Below are 12,405 nucleotides of genomic sequence, written 5' to 3'. Positions count from 1 at the left end.
TTTTGCGACAAAGCACTTTAAAAAAGAGGAGGAGTCGATAACTAAACGAAAAATTGGAACAAATTGAATGAGAATGATCAAATTACTCATCAAGTTCATTCTTAAAATAGAAAGGACAACAAATGACTGAGACACCCCAAAATGGAAAAGGACAACAAATGACCGGGACATAAGGAGTATAACACTGGTGTTGATAATATGGTTTTCTTGTCAGTTGATTAATCATGCCATCTATGACTAAACTAACAAGACACTCGTCTTTTTTGTTGTTAAATTAAGTTAGAGAATTAATGATCATAGTGGTGAATTTTGACAAATCATAATAAAACCCTGTCTAATACTCTTCGTATTTCTTTTCTCTTTTCGGAAATTAGGTCTACTGAAAGACGATCTATCAATAAATTTATGGGTTATTTCATAACAATAATCCATCCTATTGTTGGTCTGCAATAATCACTCCATCCTATCAATAATTTCAATTAAATCCAACCTAAACATCATACCTTCTAATAACAAACCAGCTGATATTTTGTGATGTTTATGTGTATCAAATAAACCAAGTTCTTGATTTATCACTTGAAAATATTACACATAAACTCGCATATATCTGCCAAATTTAGGTTGTCAAAAACTATCAAATATTCCAACATAAACTTCAAAAAATATCAAATTTGGTTCGTTATTAGAAGGTATGGTGCTTAGGTTGGATTTAGTTGGGATTATTGATAGGATAGAGTAATTATTGCAGACCACCAATATGATGGATTATTGTTATGAAATAACCCTAAATTTATTGAAAGCTCAATAATTATAAATTGAAGAAAAAATAGTATAAAAAATAATAAAAGGGGTTTATAAAATGAACGTTTAGACCATGGATAATGATAATGATATTTTATTATATTTTTCATTTTTTTTCATGAAAACATATAACTATTTATTTAATACTTTCACAAAACAAGTCCAAGTTCAAGGCCCAGGGGGGTAAAAGTTCTACAAATTTGGGCTTCCTTTCAAAGGCCCAATTACATAAAGAAGGTGATGGGACCCAATTAAATGTAGATAATATGGCCTATGTGTACCTTTCAAGTCCTCAAAACAAATGACAACCACATGAATATGATCCATTTTACAAGCCTCAGATTCTCTCAAAATTATATCCACATTTCCACCAACTATGAAAATCAACAATAACTTTACCAAACTCATCTAAAACAGAGAGTATAACCAACAAAAATACACAAACAAAGGTAATATACTAATATGGCTGCGGAAATTTGTATGCAATTGAGCACATCAGCAAGTATGAGAGTTATTGCTCAAAACTCTCATACACAATCGTTGCCTAAGTCTAATTTGTCGACAATTCGAGGTTTTACGAGATCGTTTCCGATGTTATCCTCAACACCTTCTTTCGTTTCGTCTCCTAGACGATCCCGTAACTCCGGTATTATTTGCAAAGCTAGTGAAGCTGTTCAAGGTAATTCTCTTCCAAAAAAAAAAAAAAATTATGTGCAAGCGTGTGACTATTATATTATACTCCCTCTGTCCCGGTCATTTGTTGTCCTTTTCCATTTTGGGGTGTCTCAGTCATTTGTTGTCCTTTCTATTTTAAGAATGAACTTGATGAGTATTTTGATCATTCACACTCAATTTGTTCCACTTGTCATTTAGCTATTGCCTTCTCCTCTTTCCTTGGTCTTTGTGTCAAAACCAAAGGACAGCAAATGACCGGGACGGAGGGAGTAATTAAATAGCGCAGTTAGTTTAACTGATAAAGTTTTTTATTTTTGATCAATCGAAGCGCACACTTAGTCTAAGACATTTTCGGTTAAACTTATTGAGATATGAACCGATGTGTGTTATGAACGTGCCACCATCCAAAATTGCCCGTGTGGTTCGCTTTAAATTGCGATTTCCATACTAGATATTTAGCTAGTAAAGTCATTGGTATCTGAATGTGCAGCATCCATAATTACCCGGGTGACTCGCTTTAATTTACAATTATATTCAGCATTTATATTATGAAATTAATTTACAATTCTAATTGATATCTTAACACTTATATTTGGCATGATTGTGTAGTCATAAATGTGACTGATTCAAGTTGGAAGGAGCTAGTCCTAGAGAGCCCAGTGCCAGTGCTAGTCGACTTCTGGGCACCGTGGTGCGGTCCTTGCAAGTTAATTGCCCCGTTAGTCGACGAATTGGCAAAAGATTACGCCGGAAAGATTAGAGTGTACAAGCTGGACACAGATGTATCTCCAAAGGTTGCTACCGAGTACGGTATTAAAAGCATTCCTACTATTTTGTTCTTCAAGAATGGTGAACGGATTGATTGTGTAATTGGAGCCGTGTCCAAGACCGTTTTGTCTGAAAAGATCGATAAATATTTAAGTGCTTGAACCGTTTGTCAACTCATTTGAACTCCAAAATAAAGACACTTTGTTGCCTGTTCGTAATGTTTCATGATTTGTTGATAAATTTGATCGGTTTACATTTTCGCCAGTACTCGCTGTATGTAAAGTTAATGTAATAGAATGAATTTGCTGAGCTGCTGCTTGCTGGTAGTGAGATGGTAGACTAGGTAGCACGGACACTCCTCCTAACTAGTCGTTCCGTGTCGGACACTCGGACACCCGACACTCGTCGGACACACGCCTAAACATGTTATAGTTTACACGAGGAATAAACTTTCAAAAAAGATTGATTAAAAGATTTGTTTGGGTTCGAAATTAGAATTAGTTATAGTTAAGGTCGAATTTTACCTTCAGTTGCCTAAATTTAGTATCAAATACACTAAATCTAGAATCAAATACATTACAATAATAAAATCATACATTATTTATAACCATAAAATATTTTTTTTATTAAATTTAAATAGCGTGTCCCGTGTCCTAAATTTCATGGGATGTCGTATCACGTGTCCGTGTCGTGTCCGTGTCCGGTTTGGTGCTACCTAGATGGTAGATCTAGAACGAGCGGAGCGAATTCGAGACGCTTCTTTTACCGTGAAGTAACGGTCGTGTAATATACGGAACAAGTTTCGAGATGGGTTCCGTGTTGTTAACATAAGGAGGAATGCGAAAAAAACTAATAGGATGAATTGAGCGATAGAGCAGCCTTGAATAACATTGAATCTATATAAACGGAGACTGCGAATTTTTCTTCGTCTCAACATGTTAGTACAAAACTTTTTAATCTAAGAGTATATATGATCAAGTAATGATACATTCAACTTTCGGTTTAGAAGCAACCTCGGTTCAGCAACACTTTGAACTCCCAACCTCCGACGAATCACGTGATTGAAGACGGAAACCTCGCTCAACCACTTAAACGGTCACCATTCTCGGTTTGTATATGGGAGAAAACAGAAGAGCCTGATTATGTTAGAGATCAGAAAAGAAAAATAGCACATTTTCGAGGATATGTGACGTTCTTTTTAATAATAGTAAAACGCTATGCTACATGTTCTCTCGTCTTCAGAAATTAGTACGAAATGTAGTTCACTTGAGCGAGCAGTGAGCACGGCCCTAAACTCCATCACGGTGCTGCTTCCTTCGTCTGGGGAATGACAAATCACTGAGAGCCTCAAGAGTTCTTGATTTGAATTTTTTTTCGAGCTGCACAAACAGCTAATTCCGCTCTCTCTTCATGGCGATGGCTTCCAGTCAAACTGAAGACCGTTAAAGCCATTCACGGCTCCAAGACCGCCAATCATTTGGCTCCCCAAGTCATGTTGTTGCTGCTGCTGCTGCTGCTGCAGGTTCATATTTACCCTTCCGTTCATCGAGTTATTACCCACGCCACCTCTAAAACCATTGACAAGGGATGTTTGGCCTATTCCCATTCCTCCACCAATTCCACCAAAGGGCCCGCCCCCCATACTCGAGTTACTACTTGTGGGACCATTAAGGCCCGTGTTACCAGATTTCACTTCATTTCCCAGGGAACCCAAGCCCATCACACCTCTACCGCCGTTCAGTTGATTATTCATCATCATTTCTTGAATGAATTTCTGGACAGAGCTTTGGGTATCATTTGTATCTCCATCACCAGACATAGCAGGCTGTCTTGCCAGGCTACCATGCGACGTTTGAGGAGGATTATTAGAACATGATTGAGTTGGTGATTGTAAAGGAGACATGTTTTGTTGGGCTTGCGGCATTGTAGTGGATGAACCAGGAGACAGCATTTGAACCGAATTTAGACCACCATAAGGACTGTTAGAATTGATCATGGGATTCTGATGTCGGGAATTCATTGAGTTCTGGTGGAGAAGCCCAGCTATGGTACTATGTGAAGTAGAGGAGGAAGACACATTAAGGGAGTTATTTACACTAGCCACCCCATTGGTTGAAGAAACCTGAATGGGTCCTCCCTGAGCCAAACTCTGATCGTTGTTGTTCGAGTTTTGAGCCATTGCTGCTTCTTGCTGCTCTTCGGGTTGCTGATTTTGACCCTGGAGTGCAGATGGTGTACCTGTTCTTCGAGGAAACTTGGCCAAACTTTCTGAAATCAAGTAGGAAAAAAAGTCAGATGCAAAATCAATGAGTCGCTTTTGCTTGAATTAAGTATTCCGTGCATGGTAAAATCAGGACGAAAATGCAAGTCGATAAAAAATGAGGGGAGGGGGCAACCATAGTGAGCACGTACGTGGGAAGTTAAATCTGGACAGAAGGATAACAAAAAAATGAGAAGTAGGCATGAAAAATTGAAAACTGTGGCAGTGGCATAAATTCAACGCTCGTTCCCTGCAACTTTTACAATTCCTATTAATTTTCATTTATAATGTGTCATAATTCAAATTTCGTCATGTGGAGACAATAAGCCGATAATAGGAGTACAAACTCTCATGCTTCTAATGCCTATTAATTCTTCGTTTTATAGTATGATTTTAGATATAGTGGACCGTCCTAGTTCTTATTTATCATGTAGAGGCCATTATGGATATAAACAAGGGAAACAACATAGAGAAGCTTTGTGGAAGCAGTTCATGTGACTGATGTGACAAATCGGTACGTAGAAATAACTATACAGAAGGACGACAAGCAAAGGCAGAGCCGTAGAGGCAGGGGTTAAATATATCAAACCAGATTTTCAAAAACATAAGAGTGTCCCGGCCTATGAGGAATAAGAAATGAAGAGAAATATTTCAGACTTACCCATTGGCCCTTCCCCCGTCAAACGACTATAATCAATCAAGTCTTTCATACTGTTGACCACTTCAGATATCTGACAGCGAAGAGACCAGCAAAGCAAAATCAGAAAAGAAATAATAATGATAAAATAAACAAAGCCTAAAAAAAAAGAAAAAAAAAAAAAGTTGTGAACATTTTAAAAAATTAGGAAAAAACGAAGACAAACACCATTGGCAGGAGACTCTTTAGAGGGACAGTGAGATGTTTATGCCAACATTACTTCACGTTAAAAAGCATCAAGCTTTGACTCACTATCACCAACAAAAAACAACTATACAGACCAACGAACCTGAAGGCAGCGAACATATCTCTTCGTATAACCTAAATCATTAACCAATGGCACTTCCAATGCTTTTGCCAATTGTCGAGCTGATGCGACAAACCTGACACATAAAGCCACCAGAGAAAAGGGAAAGAAAATAAAAATCACGGAGCATCAGCTTAAATACCACGGAAATTTACACAACCTGGGCTAACTCACTAACTCAAAGCTCACTAACTCAAAGCTTAATTATACAAACTGTCATAAGAGAATAGAATGGCCAACTAATCTTTGAGTTAGTGAGCTTAATGGGCATGCGAGTATATGGGTAGGGTTACATTTAAATGGGTTTGTCTTACATTATATCCACATGTAACCATCTTTTAAAATACTTATTTTAGCTTCACTCAACAATACTACAAAAGAGGCCCTCCATTTGTAAATAGCATTCTAAATAAAACAAAACCCTAGAAGGGCTAGAAGGACGACATTAAATCTGTTGTTGACTTCCGTGCCACCCACAATAACACAGGCCATAAAACTGATTGAATTACAATTTAAATGAAGGATAGTGGCCCTCTCACAAAATGCAAGTGGGAGAGCAAGTGGGGTATCCATTTTCCCTCCACTTGCACTATCCATTTGCATTTTGTGAGAGGGACACTATCCGTCTTCAGCTTATGACGGATAGTGTACGTCTTCAATGAGATTTTGTGCTCAAAAAATGTCATTACTGCTTACATGTTACAGTTACCCTGTAAATCTGAGGCAGACATACTGGAAGATGAATTTTGTGCAGCCGCCTGGTACTTTTGCGCAACAGTGCCAAGCTGACTAATCTGCAAAACAATCAACGTAAGATTTTTGATTTTAAGTAACGAAGAGAGATAGAAACAGAAAGCATGCATGGGAGAATAAGTTGTCATAACTGTAACTGCAGACTGATAACATGAGTGGCAGTATCTGGTAATCCGAATATACAAACAACATTGGCATATTATCTGCCATTGAGCCAATATATAGATTTGCTAACTTTAAATACCTCTGAAATTTGTCTTTACGTAGCAAAACTTCTTTAAATGTTCATCTTTTCTTATGCTTATTGAATTGATTGGGCCGTTTCTTTCTGGCGTGTGGTTTTTGTCTTTTTGATTTTGGGAACAGGGGTTAACCACAAAACAATGCTTAAAATCAGCGCCAATCAACAGTTAAATCCCTTGAAATCAAAAGTGTAACTAATATTTTTAGAGTAATTTTTATTAGCTTTTTTTCAAATATATAGAAATAACACTACCCTAGGCCTTAAAAGCTCCCAAAAACGGCGGGACCGATGGGTCTAATGTACACAACTTTAGCCAAATGATGGAAAAACAAAAAAAAACAAAAAAAAAATCATATAACCCATAATGTAAAATGTGTCGGGCAACTACTACATAAGAATATAACTGTACACTTCTCTTTATCGTGTCACATTCCAAAGAAAACATTCTAGTCACATGAATTACTGCAAAAAAAAAAATGTGGACACACGTACGCCCCCGTAAACTATCAAGATGAAGGTAGGACAAATCTACATCAGAAGATGAGAAAGATGCTTAATTGAGAAAAAAAACAGCTATAAGATCAACCCCTAGTATAGTTTAAAATATATTCCGCAACACACATGTACGACCAAGTTATCAAGGTTTTGGAGGTTATGTTGACCCTATTTTGGGGTTGTATCAATCACATTTATAGCCAAATGGTCGAGATCAGGCTAAGGCGACCAATTCTGAGATAAAGTCTCAAAACAAGATTTAATGCCATGACCCCTAGGCCCTAGGATAGTTAGAAAAACAATTTCATTTCATATGAATTCAACTTGATTTGTGACGGTCATTTGCTCAATGTTCTCCTGACTGCAGATCAAGATATACATAGCATGTCCTAAAAATTTGATAGGTGGAAGAACTTAGCAAGTTAGCAGTGTCAAGTTTCTGAATGTTTCCTTTGTTGGTGTTTGTTTCACTCTTCTCACCCCCTTTACCCTTGCCTTACCCCTAAAGTCCTCTACATCCATAACACCCCCTCTCCCCGAAGGTATTTTGATTCCCTTCCCCACTAACCCAACCAACCACCAACACTCACCCACTTTATCCCCCACAGCATCCACCACCAGGCATCACTGCACCAGCTACCATCTCCGCTTGCTACTGCCAACCTTAAACAGCCGTCCCGGCGCTGGTGACACACACACACACACTCACTGGTGGGCCAAACCTGACCCCAGTCAGACTCCCCTCCCATACACGAAACCACCGCCCAAAACCATTAAAAACCCTCCCCCACTCCCGAAATCCCAGACCCGGTAGAGAGTGACTAGGATCGGGTGGGAGCTGGCAACTGGGGTTGTGACGCCAGCACCGGCGGCTTTATAGGGTGGGCGGTGGAAGGTGGTGATGGTTGGGTGCTATGTTGCTCGGACTCTTCAATATGACATCGCGTACCCGTGTCGGACACTGGACACTCGGACATGGGTAGGACACTCGGACGCTTCATTTTAGACCAAAAACATGAATTTTTTCATAAAAATAGACAAATCCGACACTTGGACACATACCCGTGTCGGATACTTCTCACCGAGTCCGAGCAACATAGGTTGGGTGTTGGAGGTGGGTGAGAAAATGAGTGGGTGTTGATGGGTAGAGTGATTCACTTATTCCTTTTCATGAAGTAACCTACTAAGGATGAAAAACATGGGGTTATTCACCACTCCAAACCATAAAAAAAAAACCTCCCCCGCCCTCGAAATCCCCTCCTGCAATCCGGTAGGGAGAGATTAGGATCAGGTGGGGAGCTGACAACTGGGGTTGCCCCAGCGGCCTTACAGGGTGGGCGGTGGAAGGTGGTGGTGATGGGTGAGAAAACGAGTGGGTGTTGAAGGTTAGGGTTATTCACTTATTCCTTTTTCATGGAGTAACCAAACAAGGATGAAAATTTGGAGTGATCCCTTTCCTTTCCCCTCCCTTTCTTGATTCTTTTCCCTTACCCATAGACAAACCAAATGCCCCCCTAAAATATGCCGAGTACAATAAATGTAGCAGATAACAAAAATCATTTACTTTTGTTTTATGAGGGTCGAGGGAGACAAGGCCATTTTTTAGGAGCGATTTAAGGATTGATTCGTATTTACGAGGGCAGTTATTCACACAATGATACACTTATAAACACATAACTGACTGCAAGGGGAACTCAACTGCCACAGCTCAACTATGGCAGAACAGCGGAAGTTCGAGAATACGAGTTGAATATATCTAAACCCAAGAAGAATGAAGTAATGAAAGAATAAAATTTAACAGGCAACAAAATAAATTACCTGAGGTATCAAGAGTCGTCGGGGAATCAGCTCTTCATGTCGCCGAGCACAAAATTCCCACGAACATATCTGGAAAATATTTCAAATGGGTCTTAATTCAGGCAATGACATGTTTAACTAACTTCAAATACAACATGCCACAAATTTGTGTATACCAACCTTTAACTCTGGCGAGAAAACTAATCGAAGTTGGCCATCACGGACCACACGAAGTTGCTCAAATACACTCTCCTGAATTGCTTTTGCATAATCCAAGACAATTTGACCAGAGGAGTTCTGATATTCTCGAGGCATATCAACATACAGAAGTTCTTCTAATGTGCCACTTTCGTACTTGATCTTGAAAAGCCTTGGCAAGACCTCCACAGTCGCCTCTGGAAAGAATCGCCATTTGAACGTTATTTATTGGCCAAAAAAGTAACGAAAAACATTAATAGACTACAAGAGCTACAAACCACGTACCAAAACCACGGCCAGGCTTGCACTTGCATATTTCACAATGCCATACATCCTATTAATTTGCAATTGAAAATTTAATCAGTCTAACAAGGTATGTAAGGAAAGTGAAGCAGTAGAAACACGTAGCCAAACAGAAACTTTAGAATAAAAAGATACCATACATAGAAAAACATATTATTACTCTGTCCATAATTGAATTTGTTTGGCAGACGAAATAAGGAACATAACAAAATGTAGATGAACATGCAAGTAAATTAAGATGTGGGGTCACAACTCACGACTCACAAACCGCAATGACAACAAATATACAACAAACAAGGAAATATTCAAAATGAGAGGCTTAATCATTGACACCTTAAAATGAAAATTAAGAAGTTTATTAATGGAAAAACTGCATACCACTTTTGAGATTCATAAGCCATTAATAACTAAAGCAAAAAAATAAACTGTCACATGACATGTAATATCCAACTACTATTTAGGTATTATATGGGAGTAACTTGCCTGCGGAAATACTCCACTTGTTTGTCTACCACTTCCATACATAGAAACACACCACTTCTTTTTGGCATTTGGAGCGAAATACTCTGCAACAAATTTTCTCCAAAACTCGATATTGTTATCCTGCATATACCACCAGCAAATATAAGTCTCAGACAACAGCACTCATGGTATGCTCTCAATAAAGAGTCAAAATCTGGGATTGACCTCTGGTCTATGTTGCTGTTGATACATATAATGTGTGAGACGACGAGCACACATCCCAGGTTCATAAACTGATTTTACAGGTGACCTAAGAGACATGTTCTGGGGCGAAAAGTGTGGCTGTAATTGTGCCCTTTGTTGAGGAATAGACTTCAGAAGCTGCTGTTGTTGCTGTAAGTGAAGCATTCTTTGTTGCTGCAAAAGATTCATCTGGGCAGCTTGCGAATTCTGCCTTGACAGTGACATCTGCTGCATGAGTTGTTGTTGCTGCTGCTGCTGCTGCTGTTGCAAGAACAAAGACTGATTTGAATGTTGGGCCTCTGTCTTTACAGTCCCGGGCCCAATTCCTCGCATGTTCTGCAATTGCTGTTGTTCCAACTTAACCTGACCAAGACCTTGATTATGTGGGGTTCGATGCTGATCACCAGTCACCTGAGGCTCTGACTTTACAGGACCGCCACCACCTAACCCACCCCTAATCGACTGAAACGGCTGCTGGTGCGAAAATTGTTGAAATGGCTGCTGTGGGTGCTGAAAATTTTGGGATTCAGGCTGCTGGGATTGGGATTGGGATTGCTCGGGCAGCATATGGTCACCGGAAGGGTTAAGAAAATGCTGACCCTGAACCTGACCAGATGTACTAGGGTTTCCCATATTAGACGGGGGATTGAATCCCATTCGATTTGCAATTCCTGAAAGAGGGTCGGATTCTGCCCCTCCATTGTTCCCTCCTCTTGGGCTGTTACCCGTTCCATGAATACCCGGGCTCGCATTTCCATTCCCAAACGAATGGTTAAGTAGAGATGACACATTAGGGACATTTCCTAACAAGTTCCCATTATTAAATTGTGTTCTCGGCGAAACTAGAGAAGGGAAAGCCCCTTGTGAAGGCATTGGACCTCCTTGACCTCCCATCATCCCGGAATTCGACCTTATCATCGATGGTGTAACAGATTGGCCACCACTGGCACCAATAGGGGTGGAAGGCCCTGAAGGTACCATTTTTCTTTACAAAAACAGGTTTCTAACCTATAGTCACTTGGCTTCTATCTAACAAAAATCAACCTACCTAATGCAACATGAATGTCTCAATTTTGAATAACAGACCGTTTGGGAGCCGATATCATATATAGAAATCCACTAAGCAATTTACATTGAAATTTAGAGCAATGATACCCTAAAGTACTAATGAAAGACTAAAGCATCTGAAACACCTTTGTGCTTCACCATAACTTGAGAATCAGTAAATAAAACACCCAGTAATAACGATACTATACAAACCAGGCAACAATGTTTACTTCTGAACATTCGACGATGTCGTCGATTACTCCAATAATTCCACTTGGTTTGGTCTTGAAATTCTCAAGATTCTTCAAATTCTTGATTCTGAAAACAAAAAGGTACAAGATTCAGTCAAATTGAACTTAGATAGGTAAACGAAACAAATCTAAATCCCACATAAATGAAATAATCATGAACTCTTCTACTGTAATACGGAGTACAAATCTAACAAAAGACCCACATGGAAAATCTAATACTGTCTCTATTCATTTCGCGGAATTTTGAACAAACGTATGAAAATGACACGAGTGGAAGCGGTACACACTAACAAAAATTAGGATAAAAATTATTACTTACCAACTTTAAAGTTACAAATTAGAACTTTTATTAGGAACAACCGAACAAGCAAACAAGTTTTCACCTTTTGAGTAACCAAAAAATACAGAAATTCAATATATCGATCCAAGATTTCAATAGAGTAACGAAGAAAAGCTATTGACTTCAAACAAAAACAGCTAGAAAGACTAGAAATTGACTAAAAACGACGTCGTTGAAGGATTCAACAAAGCTAAAAAATACATTTCAACAGTTGAATTGACCCAAAAAAATAGAGAAAGAAATCAAAAAAATTGAGATATGGGTATTGAAATTCACAGTAAATAATGAACTGGATAACTTCAATTTATCAAAAATGAATTAAAATCTAGAGATTAAAGAATCAAAAACCCACCAATGAAATAGCAGAGTTTTAGGGTTTTATTCTTCCAATTTTTTTCTAATTTGGGAAAATTCTGTTAAATTAAATCTATTAACTAAATACTAAAGAGGGATTAATGGTAATTTATCTGAGTATTTGTTTTTTTTTTTTTTTTTTTTGGAGATATTGGTTGTATGCTGTTTGTTCTACGATGTATCTAAGCAAGAGAGAAAGTGATAGAGGGAGAGAGGATGTTTACTTGCGGACGTCAAGTTACTTTCTTTTTGAAAAATAATTTGGGTACTTCCATTTTGTTAGTTGTAAGTTTTGCATTACATGAAGTATCAATAAGTAGATTATATATCTGATGTAGTACATTAGATTATATAGTTTTCGAGTATTAAGATAAAGTTTTTGAGTTTTAATCTAAAAATTTTGAGTTTCA

At 38.4% G+C, this 12,405-nt stretch overlaps 2 protein-coding genes across 3 annotated transcripts; one reads left to right on the top strand and one right to left on the bottom strand.

The window, feature by feature from the left end:
- The first annotated feature begins 1,096 nt into the window (after window positions 1-1,096).
- LOC141586391 (uncharacterized) lies at window positions 1,097-2,504 on the top strand. Its single transcript, XM_074407601.1, has 2 exons — window positions 1,097-1,480; window positions 2,086-2,504. The coding sequence occupies exons 1-2, from the start codon at window positions 1,264-1,266 to the stop codon at window positions 2,403-2,405; spliced, it is 537 nt and encodes a 178-aa protein (XP_074263702.1). The 5' UTR covers window positions 1,097-1,263; the 3' UTR covers window positions 2,406-2,504.
- Window positions 2,505-3,124: 620 nt separating this feature from the next.
- Window positions 3,125-12,236, bottom strand: LOC141586390 (transcriptional corepressor SEUSS-like). Of its 2 annotated transcripts, none has more exons than XM_074407599.1 (10): window positions 11,994-12,236; window positions 9,986-11,368; window positions 9,782-9,901; window positions 9,281-9,329; window positions 8,978-9,192; window positions 8,819-8,887; window positions 6,205-6,302; window positions 5,491-5,584; window positions 5,166-5,235; window positions 3,125-4,512 (listed from the first exon to the last, which is right to left on the bottom strand). In XM_074407599.1, the coding sequence occupies exons 2-10, from the start codon at window positions 10,982-10,984 to the stop codon at window positions 3,653-3,655; spliced, it is 2,574 nt and encodes an 857-aa protein (XP_074263700.1). In that variant the 5' UTR covers window positions 10,985-11,368; window positions 11,994-12,236; the 3' UTR covers window positions 3,125-3,652. The 2 variants fall into 2 exon arrangements, with proteins under 2 accessions (XP_074263700.1, XP_074263701.1); XM_074407600.1 differs by having other exon boundaries at window positions 11,621-11,994.
- Between the last annotated feature and the right edge of the window lie 169 nt (window positions 12,237-12,405).

The sequence above is a fragment of the Silene latifolia genome, chromosome 6, assembly GCF_048544455.1.
Source record: "Silene latifolia isolate original U9 population chromosome 6, ASM4854445v1, whole genome shotgun sequence".
Lineage (NCBI taxonomy): Eukaryota > Viridiplantae > Streptophyta > Magnoliopsida > Caryophyllales > Caryophyllaceae > Silene > Silene latifolia.
The sequence above is the reverse complement of the archived record's forward strand: the minus strand, read 5'-3'. Positions and strand labels throughout refer to the sequence as shown.

Excerpts from the sequence above, each read along its gene's own strand:
- LOC141586391 (XM_074407601.1), top strand. The coding sequence starts at position 1,264 with ATGGCTGCGGAAATTTGTATGCAATTGAGCACATCAGCAAGTATGAGA. Across the intron at positions 1,481-2,085 it reads AGCTAGTGAAGCTGTTCAAG|TCATAAATGTGACTGATTCA; the intron begins GTAATTCTCTTC and ends ATGATTGTGTAG.
- LOC141586390 (XM_074407599.1), bottom strand. The coding sequence starts at position 10,984 with ATGGTACCTTCAGGGCCTTCCACCCCTATTGGTGCCAGTGGTGGCCAA. Across the intron at positions 9,193-9,280 it reads CAAGCCTGGCCGTGGTTTTG|AGGCGACTGTGGAGGTCTTG; the intron begins GTACGTGGTTTG and ends GATTCTTTCCAG. Across the intron at positions 4,513-5,165 it reads GACGGGGGAAGGGCCAATGG|AAAGTTTGGCCAAGTTTCCT; the intron begins GTAAGTCTGAAA and ends ACTTGATTTCAG.